Raw genomic sequence first — 18,119 nt, 5'->3', positions numbered from 1 at the left:
AAACAGCCTATTTTATCACTGGTTTACTGATGTAAGAAATGAAAATAGGATTAAAATAGTCTGTTTTGTTGGTTATTTTTCCATTTGTTTTGAGAAACTAGAAACAACATACACCACCTTGTTCAATCTTGTTTTAAAATAGGTTTAAAGTAAAGGTAAAACACAATTAAAATAGTGGCTCTATTTTCCCCATCAGTTAAATAGGAATAAAATATAAGTTTGAGAGAATAAAATAGTCTAAATGTGATGGCATTAAAATAGACATAAAATATAAATAAAATAGGATTGTTTTTGCAGGGGCGCGTAGTGCTTGAAAATTTCAAATTCCGTGAAAAATCAATTGATGATTTGTTAAGACCAAAATTGAGACTACAGGCTGCAGACTGGGCACAAAGTACATGCTGTACCAAAACATTTCTCCCTTGTTAAACACGTCATACCAGCATGTATTAGTTTAATTAACCCTTTGAGGGCCTGTTTACGTGGAGGTGTCGAAAAATAAAACGCGTTTACATGCAATCTTACAACCCCGGGGTGCTGGGGTGAGGTTTCTTGAGATTGTTGTTGCGCTTGCAATTAGGGAGTTTGAGCAGAGGCGTCCCAAGCTCACATCTCGAGAAAGACGAAAGATTAATTCTCGGACATGTATGTAGTTATTCATGAAAGCGTCACGCGTTGTGTTACGCGAGGAATCGTAGACTTCTACGTTATAAGGAATAGTTTGGGAAACGAAATATGGTCGATTTACAACGCTAAATATTCCGAAATTTGAACATTTTGCGCTCCCTGTGTGTCCGTTCCGGTTTCTGGTGATTTCTACCATGAGACGGCTGGGAAATGTACAAAGTTTTAAAACATACATGTTTAGCTTTTGAGCTTTTTGCCATGAATGCGACCCCGGCTGGCGGGTTCCCCTACCTTTAGACGTTTACATGGCAAATTGTCACCCCGGTTGATAGGGTTACCCTTTACTGCCGTAAAATTTGCATTACATATATCACCGACCGTATTTTAAAATCCATAAAATCTTACATGTAAACATCACCGACTGGAAGAAATTACGCCGTTAGTTTATTAACAGGAGTACAATTTTACAGTATGTAAGTAGCGGGAGTGTTTATTCTTTTTTTCTATTATGTTTTAGCAAGGCCACTTTAGTAAGTGGCGCGACAAATTTTTAGCCAAGCCTGAAAAGTGACAAGGTATGGATAGCTTCTACGGGCATAGCGTTTATAACAATTTTATCACTGTAGAGTGGTATATGTGCTCCTACGATAAACTAAGAAATTTATCACAGTCTAGTTTGAATTCGAATGTCTTGTCTTGCTTTTTTTTGTGTGAGCGTGGGTGTGTATGTGTGGATGTGTTAGGATGTGTTATCGTTCCAGTTCACAATTTCAAGACCAGTCATTACCCACATTATCCCTTGCCATGTGAATTTAGAAATGATGCACTATCCGACATTTCACATTTAAAACACTCTTTATTAAGAAGTTTTAAGTTTTGGACAGTGCCGTGAAAGTGGTAATGAATATTACCACGTCACTGTCCCTTTTGTATTCTATTCTATCCCGACGGCTGGGTATTCGGTATTGAGCCCGAATATGGCCAACGGCTCCACAGTTGTAACATTTCTCTGCAAGGAAATAAAGACTTTTGTTATAACAATAGCTGTAAAAACCACGTGACCCTTCGCGCGAAATCATGAAAATTACATAGTCTCTACGATTGAATATCAGTTGTGTCTTTTGCAACGAAATTAAAGTGGATTGCCATTTCATTAAGAGAGGGTCACTTGTATTTCCATGCGGCCATGTCCTTTTCATTAAACAAATAGGAGTGAATTACTGGAAGACCTCCCGCAAAAATGTGACATGTGTAACATGTTATTTTTACATATGAATGCCAACGCTCTGGTTACAAAGTAATTCGTACGCAAATGAAATGCTTCGGTGTTCCCTTTACGTTTCCTTTCTGTTTGTCCGTTTGCGTGTAATTAATTTTAATTTAGGGAAAAACAATATTTCTCTCGATCACTGCTCGCACTCCCGAGACATATTCAACACTCGAAGGGATGTTTCGTATGTTAATGCGCCATGCTATATCATGTATTTTAAGTTTGAAAAATAGGCGAATAAGACTTGGGAAAACCAAATTAAACGGTTAAAAATGTATCCAACGGTAGGAAGCAGTTTAGATTACTTACCGGGACGACGTGGAGGTTGACGTGGAGGTTGCCGTAAGGGTTGACGCGGTTGGACAGTTGTCTCTCCGCGCCGTTCCTCCTCGACCCTCCTCTCTTGCCTTAACCTGTCTCTGTCCTCCTGTCTGCTTCTCTCCCTTTCTCTTCTCCGCCTCTCTCTATCTTCGTCTCTTGGGTCTTCTTTCCTCTCTCTACTTCAATACGGAGCAACTCCATGGCATCATGGATTTCAGCCGTCTGAAGGGCAGAATCCAAATAATTCAACGTACATCCAATATTTTTTACCAACTATATAATTTTACACTGTCCGACCTTTTTCGACTTTCAAGGAATAGCACGCTAAGACTGACACATCATGATTCTAGGAGATGTAAATAATTAAACTTAACTAGAGAAATACAAAAAACAAAAAAAGTTTTTTTATAAAACTGAAGGGACACTTCCAGCGAACACATGGAAAAACTAGTTGTAATTGAAAACAGTGGAATCTCTTAAACTTTAAATGTATAATGAAAGCTTGAATGACTCAAACTTTTCATAGTGGTGCTTTGATAAACCTTGTACAAATTAGAAAACTTGACAGACTTACGGTTTTAATTGATGCGAGTTACTTTGGAAAACTGATAAAATATCAGAATGGTGTGAGAGAGGAAGAGTTAATCGTATGATTAAAGGAAGTTAAAGAGATAAATTCTCGATACCAGAAATGCAGACGCTTCTAGAAAAGTCTCGTACCTATTCTACCGGTTCGGAGCTAATGAGGCTGAAATGTTCCGATGATTGGTGGTCAAAAGTGTTACGAAAGTCAGTAAATCTAGAGTATGTAGACATCAACTTCAACATAACTAGATGCGACTCGTTTAACAGGGTGTGGAGACAATATATAGTTTCCGAGAAAGGTAAGGAATTTTTGCGCCGTCCGCGCAACGACCTTGTTCTCGATTCTGCGGTCGATCCTTTTAACGAGGAAAAAAAAAGAGAAAGCCGCCAAAACTTACTCACACATGTCCAATACATCTGACCTGAGTCGGGTTACCTTCAGCAGCAGGCGGATTGAGTCCTATTGCGACCGGAACCGGAAATGGGCGTATAGCGCTTGACTGGTGGTACCGAAAGTAAGAGGTCAACATGAGCGAGGGGGAATGAAGATGTTGGCAAACAGACTCGATCGGATCCGATGGAGACATTTCGTCCTGGCAAGAGTCGATCGAACTCCCCCGACTCCACCACTTTCCTGGATGGCCAGATATTTATCTGGCCAAGTTTTAAGTACATGAAATTAATCCATGAAATAAATATTCTACTTACAGTCGACTGAGAAATTTTAAACAAGTGTGCAAGATGCATTTCAGCAAATCCTTGCCTCAGTCTGCACATCACCAGAAAAAATTCATCAGATGGTGTTAAAGTCCTAGGCCTTCCTTGCTTGACTGAATTACCAGCAGCAGCCTTTTGTGAATTATCTTGGCCAGAAAGCCAGTATTTTATATTCATGCCATTTACACCAGGATCCAAATATTCATACAGAGCCATCATTGTTTGGACATTTGGAAACCCAGTATAAAATGTCAACAAAGAGTCATCTGTTTTGACGTTGTCAAATGAAAACACGTGCTTCTCGAGTTGCTCACATTTTTGCTCGACAAGAGCAATGTTTGCCTTCAGAGATAACACCTCGCTCTCTAACGTTTCTTTAATTTCGATAGTATCGGCTAAAAGTTTCTCGAGTCTAGCAATTTCCAGATTTTCTTTGGACTGCAAATCAAATTTTGTCGCTGTTTGCTGTGCTTCCATTTCCGGTGCAAGGTGTGAGTTGGATGAGCATTCCGATGTCTCCAAACTTTCGCTCGAACAGGCAGACTCCACAAGTTCACTAATATTTTCGTTTAAGTTTTGAGACACAGAGGCGGCCGTACTGGAGATACGAGGCGTTGGAGGCGGTCGCTTGCGAGGTGAGCTTCGTTTCCAAGCGAAAACTGAAGGAACAGCTCCATTTTTCAAGGAAACCACGCCATTTAAACTCTTCTTTAAATCGTCAGATTTGAAGTGCCGCGAACAAACTTTGGTATTATTTGAAACCTGGAAATTTTTTCCTTCATCTCTCCGAATAGCATAGATCCACAACTTTTTTAACCTTTCTTCGGTGGGAAATTTGAAGTAAGAAACTTTCTCTCCGGTTTCTTCGTCGCGATATCCTTTCCTTGTACATAGCGGCACGCAGCAATGCGTTGGCATCTTGAGGGCTGCTTAACACTGCCAGTCAAGTACTTGAAACTGCCTCTGGATTTTCTGACCTTTTTCCGAGAAATATAAAAAAAAACTGGAAATTATGGGACTTTTTCCTATCTAACAGCGCATCTAAGTAGCTCTCCACGTCTAGTCGCTCTCTAAGTACCATTAATCTAGCCTTTCCGACCTCGATTTCATGCGCTAGATTCCAGACCGTTCCGCGCGGCGGCCATTTATGAATACGGTGTATGAGGCGAGACAAGGGCGCTACACTTGAAATGTACGTCATTCTTAAAGCCATGACGCGAAAAAAGCGCGCTACATATGTAACATTGGTCGTTCTTAGAGCCATAAGGCGAAACAAGCGCGCTACACTTGTAACATCCGTCATTCTTTAAGCCATGAGGCGAGAAAAACGCTACACATGAAATAAACGTCGTTTTTTGGGCCATGAGGCGAAACAAGCGCTACAATGAAATATACGTCGTTCTTAAGGCCATGAGGCGAATCAAGCGCGCTACAATGGAATATACGTCGTCTTAAGCCATGAGGCAAAACAAGCGCATTACACATGTAACATTCGTCGTTCTTTAAGCCATGAAGCGAGGCAAACGCTACACATGAAATATACGTCGTTCTTTAAGCCATGAGGGGGGAAAAGCGCGCTACAAAGAAATATAAATCGTTCTTAGAGCCATGAGGCGAAACAAGCGCGCTACACATGTAACATTCGTCGTTCTTTAAGCCAAACGCCGCTACACATGAAATTTACGTCGTTCTTTGAGCCATGAGGCGAAACAAGCGCGCTACAATGAAATATACCTCGTTCTTAACGCCATGAGGCGAAACAAGCGCGTTAAACATGAAAAAGTCGTTCTTTTTACAGCCCCTCTACATCCTCGACGTTGCCATAATATTATCTAAGTGTCTATCTTTCTGATATTTAGCGGCACATTATTCCAAAGTCTTGTTGCTGATACAGCAAAAGAACGGCCTCCTTCAGTGTCACGCTTATAATAAGGACAGATAGAATTATAGCTAGCATACCGCGTGCTTCTGTTATGTTGTGTATTGTTAATCGTCAAGTGTTCATTGAGATAGTTCGGAAGAGAGCCATTTACGCGCTTCTAAAAAATAAAACATTTGTTAATTTTACTGTTCATAAAAAGGTATCCATCCCAGCTTATAGAAAGTGTCAGAGAGGGTGTTAGGTGGTCGGAATATGAAATGATTCTAGATGCACGTTTCTATAATTTCAAGACTCTGTAAAGTGGTTCCTTGTCACATGATGACCAAATGACGTCAGCATAGCTCATTACTAGGCAAATAATGACATTGTTGAGCAACAGTCGCTGTTTAAGTGAAAGAAAGGGCCTGATTATACTCAAAAGACCTATGCGCGAGGCAAGCTTATTGCAAAGATTTTCAACATGACAATCAAATGAGAGTGAACTATCGATTGTTAAACCTAAAAGTGTTGGACTTTTTTTTTTAAAGTGAGCAGATGCTGCCAGGGCAACCCGTCTCCATCGGATCCGAAGGAGGCCATTTGCCGACATTTTCCATCCCTTTCACTATACTCAACATTGTTATATATTTCTAAGTGTCACGCGAACTGACACGCGGCGATGTCCGATGGTCTCTTTCCACAGCGACCCGTCTCTATCGGATCCGACGGAGTCCGTTTGCCGACATTTTCCACCCCTTTCACTACTCTACCTTGCTGTATATTTTCTAAGACTATCGCGAATTGACTGCGGCGAGTCCGATGGACTCTTGCCACGGCAATCCGTCTCCATTGGATCCGACGGAGTCCGTTACTGACATTTTTCACCCCTTTCACTACTCTACTTTGCTGTATGTTTTCTAAGTATCTAGCGAACTAACACGCGGCGAGTTCGATATACTCTTGCCACGGCAACCCGTCTCCATCGGATTTGATGGAGTCCGGCCGTTTACCGACATGTATTTCCACCCAGTCCGCAACTCTATACTTTGGTGTATATTTACTAAGTCTCTCGCGAACTGACTTCCGGCAAGTCTGGTTGTTCATGACCTTGGTCCATCGGACTCAGTTTGGGTGTATTGGACAAACCAAACTTACAAGAAAAGGAGTGGACGTGCACACCATCACCTACCAAAGTTAAAGGAAGTTTTGAAACATTCTGATACTTGGCACAAGCTGACAGACAAAGATCAATACGAATTTCCCGGATTCGAGACTGACCTACAGTCCTCACAGAAACCATTGGCTAACTTAAGAGATTGGCGCAGGTTGCCTTTTGAAGCCAATACTCGGCCACGTTTTATCTGGGATGACAACCAACTGCCAATAAGAGGCTCGCAAACAACGAAGCACAACATAATTGTAGAAGGTAAGAAGACATCCTTGTACGTGAGACGGGGGCCTTGTGAAGGCGTGGAAACTTGTGCTGGCCCTCACTGTGAGTATGTGGTCTCTAAAAGACAAAAGATAATTCGATGCTTACGTCACTGGGAAAATTAATCTCTTCTTTCATCTACACCATGTAGTTTGCATTTGGTCTACATATGGCCCTGCAATGACGATGGAAGGCGATGGTTGGTCTTAGTACCGGGAACTCGACACAATCACAACAAACCAGCTCCACACAGCATATCAAGCAGAGTGAAAGAAGACATCCAAAGAGTTGTTTCCGATGACAGCTAAAAAAAACAAAAGACAGTGTGAAGGGCCTTGGAATTGGTTACGTCCCAGCCGAAGCTAGTTCGCCTGCAGCAAATGCCGACTGCGTTTAAAAAGAGAGGAAGATAGCCCTTGGCAAATGGACGTCTGTTTACAGAGAGCTACGCCCACTCGACGAGGTGCTCCGATTCGATAAAATTCGGAAAAAAGTGAAAAGTAACCAGTTGTATGATGATTGAATAAGTCAACCAGATGATGGGTCAATATCAGATGAAAGGGAGCGAGTACCTCTTTACTTCTTGCAGAAAGTATGCCTTCTTCATGGCTCCATTTCAATCTGCCCTGTTGAGTACAACAGAGGATTTATTCATGGACGTTACTTCTACTGGTAATGACTTCTTCCCATTCCTCCTAAACGTTGTTTCTTTTAACGACGAAACGTGCGTGTATAATGCAGTAGCAAGAGTTATATGTAGTAGGCAAGACAGTGAGAGTTACTCTAAGTCCATCGCCACGATTTTAAAAAAAGTAACGTTTGATCATGCCCGCTACGCAAATGGCAAGAATTTGAAATCTATCTTGGTTGACTTTGATGATGGACAATACAAAGGAATTCAACAGTGTCTGGGTGAAGAACTTTCCCGGAAAGTGACCAGGAGATGCAAGGTTCACTGGCAGCGATCAGTTAAAAGAGCCTGCAGGCCTGTTTGCATGAATGACACTGAAGTTCGCATATTAAAAGCCCTAGCAAGCAAAATCGAAGACGAGTGCGAAAAAGAAATGTTTTGTTGCTTTTCGATGCGCTCTCTGGCACCAGACAATTACAAGAAGGAAGGCAATTTGTTGGTCTCGGAATTTGACACCATCCACAACAAAAACTGGACGAAGCTAGAGCATTGGAGTAAATGGTGGTTCCGTGTAAATCACCTGACCATGTTTACAAGGGCTTTTAAGGAAATGGACTACAAGGATTGGGAACAGGGACCAAGCACTACCAATCCTATCGAGTCTTTAAACAGGCAGTCACTTCAGGAAGGTGATAATATACTTCATGCTTTGATGGAGAACATTTACCTGGAAAATCGCCTCTGCGCTGTGAAGACAGCAGTTTGCAAAGAGAACGTGACAACGTCCTACAAATCATCACCTGGCAAGCAGAAGGCTAAACGAAAGCGACGACGCACTTGGTACGAAGGAGTGGAATGTCATGGGAACATCTCTGGGTTTTGCTTATCTTCCCTACATCAGCGGCCTGACTGAGCCCCTTACCAGATTACTTCGTAAAAATGACATTTGTGTGGTTAGCAAACCAGCTAAAACCCTGCAACAAGAATTTCCATCACCTAAGTTCAGGCAGCCCTTAGATCTACAATGCAATGTTGTCTACAAAATTCCGTGCTCTGACTGCTGTTGGAGTTATGTAGGAGAAACTGGCAGATGCTTTAAAACCCGAAGAAAGGAACATCAACGAAATCTTAAAAACTATACGAGTGGCTCGAACATTGCCAACCATGCGTGGAAAAACAATCACGCGATTGACTTTGAGGGCGCTACCGTGATAGACAAAGGCAATTACCGCGTTCGAAAAACACTAGAGTCTTGGCATACCGCAAAAACTGTCGGCGCAGACAATAACTCTAAACCGTTACCAAGACAATATTCTATCTTACTGTAATTTGATTTTGTTCTATTGTCCATTTTTTAGCTTTTCACACTCCTATTGTATTTTTTAGTTTTGAATTTTTTCACACCCTCCCCTGTATATATTTCCATTCACGCGCTTATATTTTTTACAGTCGTTAAAGGCTATAGTATAATAGCCGAAAGCTCATATTTTAAAACATTTTTAACCAGAGAACGTTTTTTACCTTTTTCACTATGTCATATCCTGGTTACAGTTCAATTTTTAACACTAACATAGATCTCGCCATAGAAAACAAACACAAACGCAACAAACTAAACATTCTGTAACAGGAGTTTTTTGGTTCTAATCTTGACCCTCGTTTAAAATGTTTTCTGATTTATGGATACATTTGTTTGACAACGGTTTTAAGCTACAGCTAGTTAAAAATTTAAAATTTCAAATGACACTTACCAGCCATGTTTAGAAATTCCGTGTTTGAGTTAAAAACCTGTCCTTCTTGATCACAAAAAGCCCCTTTCATAGAGAAAAATTTTTTCTCGTACAAAGAACGAAGGCTCTGCTCAGAAATTAAGAAATTCTATTGACCCATATTGGTAAATTCTTTGGGGGTAAAAATGTATAATCCGAAAACAAACACATCGTTATCTCACTCAAACGAACTTCTGTTGGCTAGTGAAAAAACCCGAATAGCGACCGAATAGTGCGAAAAGTCGCGAATAGTGACGAATAGTGACGAATAGTGGCGAATAGTGGTGATTAGTAAAAATAAATGAATTGATAATGAAATAAAAATATTCATTGCCCTGTTTTGTAGATTTATTGGATTCAAATGTGTATACATACTGATTTTTTGACAAAAAAGGCATAGGGTAACATACAAATTGTGTTTCAAACATGTATGCTATCATTCTGAAATAAATAAAACAGAGGTACTACTTATCTGATTCGCAAAAAAACGAGTTAATCACCGACACCGGGATTCCTCGCGACTCCCCAAGGTTTGTTTTCCAATTTGCCTGGGCCGCTACTAATCACTTCTTGCCCAAAAACCAACGAAACCTGCGAAGTAGAACTATGGTGGCTACTGTTGTTTGCCGATATTTTCCGTCGACAAAACGTAGAAGTCAGTAAATGTGACCGATTCTTCCCGGGAAATTTTATTATCTGGAGCTTGGATAAGTCAAGAGAGTTTCATTGACAGCTGGATTACACTCCATGATGTGAAACCACTTATAAAACCATCGCGCTTTTTCCTCGCTTTTTTTGGCACATACAAAAAGGAAAACGTGAGGCAACTGAAATATGATTCATACTAACCTGTGAGTATCATTTAGCACTGGCACAAGTCGAGTAAACAGGCACACGCATGACTTCACAGAGGAGGATCGAAAACAGGAGTTGGCGATATTTTCTATAACAATTATAGTCCAGTGTTTAGGTGCCAGTTTCGCATTCACATGACAAAAAGTTAAAGTACTAATAGTCTGCCTCCCCCCCCCCCCCATAAAATGGTCCAAAAATAGTCCAGAAAATGCTCCAAGAAATGCTCCAAAAAATGGTCCAAGGGTCCAATGATCTAGTCCATATGTTACCCTATATCTTTTTTGTCATATAATCGTTATATACACACATTTGAATCCAATAAATCTATGAAATAGGGCAATAAATATTTTTATTTCATTATAAATTCATTTATTTTCACTATTCGTCACAATTCGCGACTTTTCGGATTTTATCACTGGCCACTTCTGTTGCAAAGCTAGACACCGTACCCCTTTCGACACCAAATTTAAAGAAATGGTTCTCAACACTACAATTCTTCTCTCAATTGCTGTAACATACAAAGATAAATGAGGTAAATACTTTACGCCCATCATTAGGGGTGGAAAGCTTGTGCACTTCGGGACCTTAGAGATTTATAGGAACGCATTAGTAATTTAACAAAATTCTTCTATATGTAGGAAAAATATTGAAGGAAATGAGTCTTGTTCGCAAAAAATCCTAAAAAAATATTGGATGTCGATTACAATCCTTCGCTTTATTTCGCAGTGCACTTATGCCTTGCTGCAACGTTTTTTATTTCCTTTGATGAAAAATGCATTACTCGAAACAGTGGCTGCCTTGGAATGAAAAGTTACATTCTCAATGCATAAAAACTGTAAAATTTGTCTTTAGAGCTCAAAGGTATTGTTCTGCTTTTTCGACTCAGTCTGTTGTTTTGCATTCCCGGCCTCTTTAAACTATTTAGACTTAATTTTTCTTAGCAACAGTTTAATGTAACAAGTATGATCCTACAGTGTAAGTATCATATCCATTGTTAGAGGAGGACGTGTTTGCATTTGTTGGTTAGAAAAATCCGCTTTCATAAGCTAAGTACTTTCTCTAAAAAAACCGCAAAAACTCTTCGGATAAAAACAAAAATAAACTAAAACACAATAAAATCCTATTAACCTGTACTAACAGATTCCCTCTTCAAATCGTTTCATTTGAATGTAAGAACCAAGAATGGCCTTGATTTTGCTGCACAAGTGTCGACGCGTAAATCTCCTGTTTTTGCTAGTAAACGGCTTAAGTGCCAAAAGAAACATCTTGCAATCTCTCAAGTGAAAACTCCTTTTGAAAAGCTCGCAACGATTAAATTCATCCGATATTTAATGAAAATATTGCAGAATTCTAAAGCAACGGTCGACAATCTTACTCATTCTAAATGTTCTGTTTCGACGCAGATTGCTGGCAGAGACACGTATGGTGATGTTTGTGGAAAGTATGTCTCTCAACTGAAAACCAACTGAAAATCTCTCTTTCAAAACGTTATAATCGGCAACATGGGTGCAATTAAAAAATGGCTTATCTCTATGAAGTCCAAGTTACATTCATCAATATGATAAGCGTAAAACGATAGTTACTGCTTTGTAGAATTTTCAGGATATAGTTCACAATCTTACTTGACTCGCTTCTCTTTTTTGTACTGTGATACGCTCACAAAAGTGTTTCTAGGAAGAGAGAAGTTGTATGCGACAATGGATACCTTCGATGAAATGACCCTCCATACGAGTATAGGGACAAAGATAATAGCATTCTCACAACACACTTCTACTTAAAAAAAGAAACTGGCTCGAACACGCTTGCTGAGTACGCTAGAGCACACTTAAATGTGCATATGCTTTTGTTTCATATAAAACCCTACAACCAATACAGCGTGTACTGTTGAAAAATGAAGCACGAGCAGGCAAACACGCAAAGCGTGTTAACCTTCGAATACAAAAGCTAGCGTGCGAGCGGACACAGCACACTAGCGTGTGACCTCGTGTGCAGCAGGCATGTTAAATGAACGTAAAGCTAGAGCAATCATTACTCAGTCAATGTACTCTCATTCTTGAAGTAAAAACCGAAGCTCGTATCGATGTTTATAATTATCAACTTCCTAATCAGAAAAAACAAAGTTGAAACATTTGGCCGCGAACGAGTTGCAAGGATTTAAAGCAGATGCTAAAATTACTTTTTCCATGTGGAGAGTTTACTTTTAATGATGTTTGTGGCATGTCGAAGCACAAAATATGTTACCCAGTGCCGGACGAATTGCGACGATCGCGTAAGATATTCATGAATCGCCATAACGTATAGCCGGTAACGGCCAAAACATTTGTGTAAAAGCATATTCCATCGGATGGCCGGAGCTATTTTTAAGGGATGGTAAACAATACCAAAAATGAGAAATAATGTTGTTGTCAACAACTCATTGCTTTCGAGAACACTACGAATCCCAAGCGAATGATTTCTCTTAGTCACACGTCCAGTCACGTGCCTTCAACTTGATTCAATCAACGCAGTAAACAAATTACGAAAACCATCATGATTCTCGGAATTAGCTCACAAGCCGAAAAAATTCTCTTCGATAATGGGAAGGAGTATAACTTTTAATTAATTTTTTAATATTAGAGTTGTGACAACGGGAATGATCTTCGGCAACAAAGAAAAAAAATCACGGTAACTATTTTGTGCATACCAACAATGTTTACGCTTGGGAACCATACGGCGTTAAAATTCATTTGTCACAGCCATTTGTTTATTAATATTTAGCTTACCCATCACGGTTGAGTGTTATTGAGTTCAAGTAATATGAAAATAACTTATGTTCACCACATATTAAAAAAACCAATCATAGCAATAGGGAGTTGATATTTGAAGTTGGTAAATCTTTTGGTAGTTTTCATTATCTGTTAAAAGCTCTTCAAAGAATATTAAATATGTTCGTTTTGTAACTATGTGATCTCTCACTTAAAAGACTTTATCTTAAGAGAGAACTACATTAACCCAGTCGATCTGAGACTACCTGATATCCAAAGAGTTCTGTGAATGGTTAAGAAAGTAAATTTTCTGAGTTGAAACGGTTTTCAGTGACTTGTCTTAAATGTTTGACTTGACAATATTTACAAAATTTAGGGACTAATTATCTGTCTAGGAACTTTTTTTATTTGAAATGACCTTTTAACTGGTTCACTAGCTCTCGAATAACAGCCGTTCAATCAATTTGACCTTTTCACCCCCAGATCTGATTAGTAAATCTCCGTACTGTCTGCCAACCAATTGTCATGATGTCAGTTTGGAGAATTTGGTGTTTGATCGACTATAATCTCCCAATTGACATTTTACTTCATTCTCATCACTTGTCTGCTTGATATTGTATAGATATTGTAAGGAGAAAATCTTTCTTGGTCAGTCATGGGAGTTACGAGGTTGAGCTGGGACTTCCTCTTCACTGGAAAATGTGATTCGTCATTCTTTAACCTTAGGAGGATTTTTCGTTAAATTTATTCAGCGCAGAAAACATTCCCTGAAAGTTCTGTTCCTGTACATCGGAAAACATACTTTACAATGGTTGTTGTTTTCTACCTTTGTAGTTTTTGTAACAACGCTGTTATCATCAGAATATTTTGGATAGTCAAACTAATGAATATTTTGGCATCGTTCTCTAATTTCGTACTGTAAAGTTAGTCAAACAACTCACAGTTTGCCGAGTTCTTCATCATTGATCTCTCTGTGCATTTCCCATTCCAATTCTCCAATCCTCTTTGAGTCCCTGTTTTCATCCTCATCTTCCGACTCTGCAAATCCAATAAAGAAATTCATCAGTAACATAAAACACACACGGTTAGCTTTATTTCGTCAGATAAGCCATCTAGTATGTTTAAACTAGCACTATTGGTCTTACTAGAGTCCTTATAGTCTAGCTTTAGGTGGTGTAAAAATTAAGGATTATTCTTCAAGCAACTTGTCGGTAAAGGGCAACGTCTCTTAATAATTGCTCGGGGGTTGATCGATGATCTTCAGAAAAACTTGCCAGACTTTTGGCAATTTCTCGGAAAAAAAATTATTTGACTGTTATCAAAAATTCTGCTCAAGTTTTCGAAAAAGCGATTACTGATAACGACAAATTTCTTTTCAGGACGCCCCTTACTGAAAGATCACATTAAAAGATCTCAAAAAACCTTCAAAACGAACAGAATTTTAGGTTGAAAAAGTTTAACATCATCGACAATGTTTGATTGATTGACAATATTAAGTCACCTCTTCTATGAACATATTTCACGCGCAAGTTTCTTTTAATTATAACATTACAGACAATGACAAAGAATTTCTTCGATACCAATGTTTACCATCAACAAAGTATCTGCCTGCAGTAATATCACTTCATCAAACAGTACTGTAAGTCATCTCCTTCAAACAGACATCGAATAGATTGGGGAATGGAGAAAACTACGAAATATTTTTGTTTTCAGCAAAATAAAATGTTCAGTTTACTGGACGCAAACCAGCCCTATAAACTATACATAACTTAATCAGTCGTCACAAACTAAATAACAAACCTTATTGGATGCTTCCCTCCATCTTCATTTTCCTCCCTTGTATCTCTTGATTTCCAAATTTTTGCTTTCATTCTATGCTTGACCCTGCCCTTGAAGAAGAAAGAATGTTATGAGAGTACATGTATGACTTTCTTTAAATAAGTACCTCGTAATATCCAAAAATGTATCGTTTTTTCCGGCTGCGAACGAAAAAAGGAAAATAGCAGATAATTTTTTTATCAGCTAAATCCTAGCAATAATAGTTTTAGGCTTGCCATTTTAATCAATTTCAAGATATTCTCTAGAAATATGTCGAAGTTATGGGAATATTTGTCAGGCTAAAACATCGCTATAATAGATAGGTTAGATGAATTTTCATGTAAGATAACCATTACGTAACTCTTTGACACCGGTGTTTTATTATCAAAAGAAACAAAGAAAATGATTAATCACACCAAAAGCGTTCTAAAGCAAGGGAATATGTCATTTCTTTTTTTTTCTTTCGACCCGGTTAGTTTCTACTTGCAGTCCGTTAAATCCAGATTTACGCGTTCACAGCACATCAGTCGTACATACATTTGTATGCCAGTATTGTTTTTGTTTGGTTGTTTTGTTTCGTTTTGTTTTTTATAAGAAATTATGGCGCGCAATGTACATCACATAAGAAGCAGGTGCATGGTAAATAAATCTGCCTTGACACCGTGCAGAATTTCTTCGCTTAACCCTTTAACTCTCATTAGTGACCAAGACAGAACTTCTCCTTACTATCATATCTGGAAGACGAGTGATGAGAATAAAGAAAACGTGTCAATTAGGGGAACATTAGTTGATCCAATTTCAAATCTCCAAACTAATATCATTGTCCTACCACTTAGTCCATCAGTGTGGGCGGCCGCACGAGAAATTATTTGGCTTAGCAGAGAGCCAAATAATTTCTCGTTCAGCCCCACCTAACTCGGGCAAAGAGCAGTTTTTCATTAAACCACCTCTCGCTTCGCCTTACATCTTTTCCCGGCCCTAGCGCCCCATCGCGTCAGACTCTAATACGAGTGTAAAAGGAACGAGCAGCTGAGGGGCCATACAGGTCATAATTTGATGAATTCGGCTGCGAACTGTTGCTGAGATACTTGACAAAAAATGAAGTACAACAAAGGCAAATTGATGAAGTAAATCAATAAAGGTAGAAAAAGCACCTAGTGAAGACAAGTAAAGACGTTTATATCGCTTTGATCAACCACACGATGCTTTTGAAGTTCATTTTTCAAATATTTTTTTTTAATGAAAACAAGACATGTTTCGGATGAAGCATCATCCATTGTCAGTTGTATAATGAGAAATAAAATGAAATTATGCAATAAATAATATAACAAAGTGAGATGTTAACAAGAATATGGCAGACAGTAAGGAGAATTGCTAGTGAGATCTGGGAGTAAAAGGGTAAACCGTTAACCCCTAAGAGTAACTAGCATCTAATTTCTCCTCACAACATCATCCCCAAATCACACATTAAGGTCATGAGAATAAAGGATATGGTCAACCAGAGAAGCTCTGGATTATGAAACAAATTCTCCTCATCAACACCTTAGGTAATGTATAGGGAACAGTTTGGAGAATATGCATACTGATTTTAGGGCGGAAGAGGTTAACTGAATTACTAACCAGACTAAAAGTTGTCCGGTTTCTCTTTCCTCCCTCGAATTTCTTATTTCGAGAAGTTCACATTCTATGCTTGATGTTGTCCTAAAGAGAGAACCAAACTTCGAGATATAAATGAATTGATTTCTAAAACGTTCACATCATTCTTTAAGTATGCACATCAGTTTACTATGAATGCTTAAGAACGGTATCTATATCGACAGAACTCCATCAGGAGATAATAAAAGCTTACATTCTAATACAGAGAAGAAACATTACATTCAACATCCTTCGAGAAAGTGAAAACCAATTTGAGATAAAGGCTATTTATTCCCCGCACACGAAACTAATTATAACTCCCACAGCCATTAACGTATGTTCCGGTATCTGTGGTATGATGGCACATGTACTAAGAGCCTCGCTTCTTCTTCTTCTGGTGGGGCACCCTTAAGTAGTTTGTCAGATTTCTCTGACAGTTCACCGGTAACTATTTAAACACCTGGCGGAGAGTTATTGTAAATGTTGAATTTTCTCACCAAAACACATAACACAAGGTTTCAACCAAGACCTTTCGATTCGGCTGATTCAAGCAGGCGCGAGATATCTGGTGTTATACTAACTCGAGGGAGACTAAATTACTCTGGTTTCCTAAACACATTCTACTTCAAAACGTTTTCAAAATCACCGGTTTTGCTCTACGGGCACGGTTGGGAATCAGAGAGGTAACATGCGCGTTTACGACAAATCTAATTTTGACATGCTGTGAGCGCAAGTGACTGTATGTAGAATAAAAAACGAGTATAGAAATGAAGAGATAAATTACTATTCAGCTATCAACAAACTAACCATTAACTAAAAATTTCTCACAGTTGCCCGTAAATCAGGTGGTACATATAGATCTGTCCGGGCGGCTGGGCATGGCTGGATTTTCCTTTTTGTATCCAAAGCTCCGACTTGAACGAGGGCAACGGCCAGAGACGCGAATACTGCACTTCTTTAAAGATGAAATTACGCATGAGCTATTTACCTTGAAGAAATTCGTGACAAAATGACATTCATTTATCCTCGACGTCGAATTTCGGCCACCTTATCGGCAACTTCGACGAAACACAAGCTGGACTTGACAGAGCGGACGAAATCTAAGGCTGTAACGTGAAAGCGATGTGTTTTGTGGCCCGAGAAAGGCTGCAAAAGAAGTTGAAATTTCTTGAACTTCTCACGTTCTTTCCACGTGCAGAACTAATCGCAAATATGAATATTAACTTTCAAAAAATATTTGTAATTCAAATGAATTTTCTGACTTTGAAAGGCGGACGGAAAGTACCGAATGGCTCTTCGGTCGCGGTCGTTCATTTATATTATAAAATTGAAGGACCAATTAAGAGCTAATTTTGAACTTGATATTAAACTTCGAAGGGTTAATTTATTGTCAAAGTAATAGAAATACTAAGCAGAACTCAGATGAAATAAGCAAATACATGAAATAAAGAAATGAAGAAATGAAAAATATAAATTCCTTGAAAATCATTCTTCTCATCATTCTTAGCTGAGTTTCCAGGTGTTACCTTCATAAAACAAGCGAAAAACGAACTTTCGTTCCATCAATTTTCGTTTTGAAAGGAAAGTTGCTGCCATAGACGAGTTTGTAAAGCGTGGTTATAATACAGTAAATAAACTTTGAATCGTTTGTCTTATGATTAGAAGTCATTATCAACTTACAGAGATCGCGACTTTTCCACTGTCTTATTGCTAGTCTTCGTCAGGCGATGTAGTCGAGCAAAATTTGCAAATAATTTTTGAAAAAGAGTTAGATTGGTGGGGAATCTGTAACCAGACTAGGAGAATAAGATAATCACTCGGATTTTGAAGATGGAATCTGAATTTTCTCATATTTCT

General features: G+C 38.9%; 1 protein-coding gene across 5 annotated transcripts; it reads right to left on the bottom strand.

The window, feature by feature from the left end:
• Positions 1 to 1,463: 1,463 nt before the first annotated feature.
• Positions 1,464 to 18,085, bottom strand: LOC149041666 (uncharacterized). 5 transcript variants are annotated; one of them, XM_089213834.1, is made up of 7 exons: positions 17,943 to 18,085; positions 17,251 to 17,408; positions 16,248 to 16,328; positions 14,610 to 14,693; positions 13,751 to 13,847; positions 2,207 to 2,440; positions 1,464 to 1,636 (listed from the first exon to the last, which is right to left on the bottom strand). In XM_089213834.1, exons 2-5 carry the CDS (start codon positions 17,280 to 17,282, stop codon positions 13,835 to 13,837), a joined length of 210 nt encoding a protein of 69 aa, XP_089069960.1. In that variant the 5' UTR covers positions 17,283 to 17,408; positions 17,943 to 18,085; the 3' UTR covers positions 1,464 to 1,636; positions 2,207 to 2,440; positions 13,751 to 13,834. The 5 variants fall into 5 exon arrangements, with proteins under 5 accessions (XP_089069960.1, XP_089069959.1, XP_089069957.1 ...); XM_089213833.1 differs by lacking the exon at positions 13,751 to 13,847 and adding an exon at positions 6,922 to 7,117; XM_089213831.1 differs by lacking the exons at positions 13,751 to 13,847; positions 14,610 to 14,693; positions 16,248 to 16,328; positions 17,251 to 17,408; positions 17,943 to 18,085 and adding exons at positions 3,202 to 6,566; positions 6,660 to 6,909.
• Positions 18,086 to 18,119: the final 34 nt, after the last annotated feature.

The sequence above is a fragment of the Pocillopora damicornis genome, chromosome 8 (genome assembly GCF_964200805.1).
Source record: "Pocillopora damicornis chromosome 8, jaPocDami1.2, whole genome shotgun sequence".
Classification (NCBI taxonomy): Eukaryota; Metazoa; Cnidaria; class Anthozoa; order Scleractinia; family Pocilloporidae; genus Pocillopora; species Pocillopora damicornis.
Note: the sequence above shows the minus strand (reverse complement) of the source record. Positions and strands in the feature narration are given on the sequence as shown.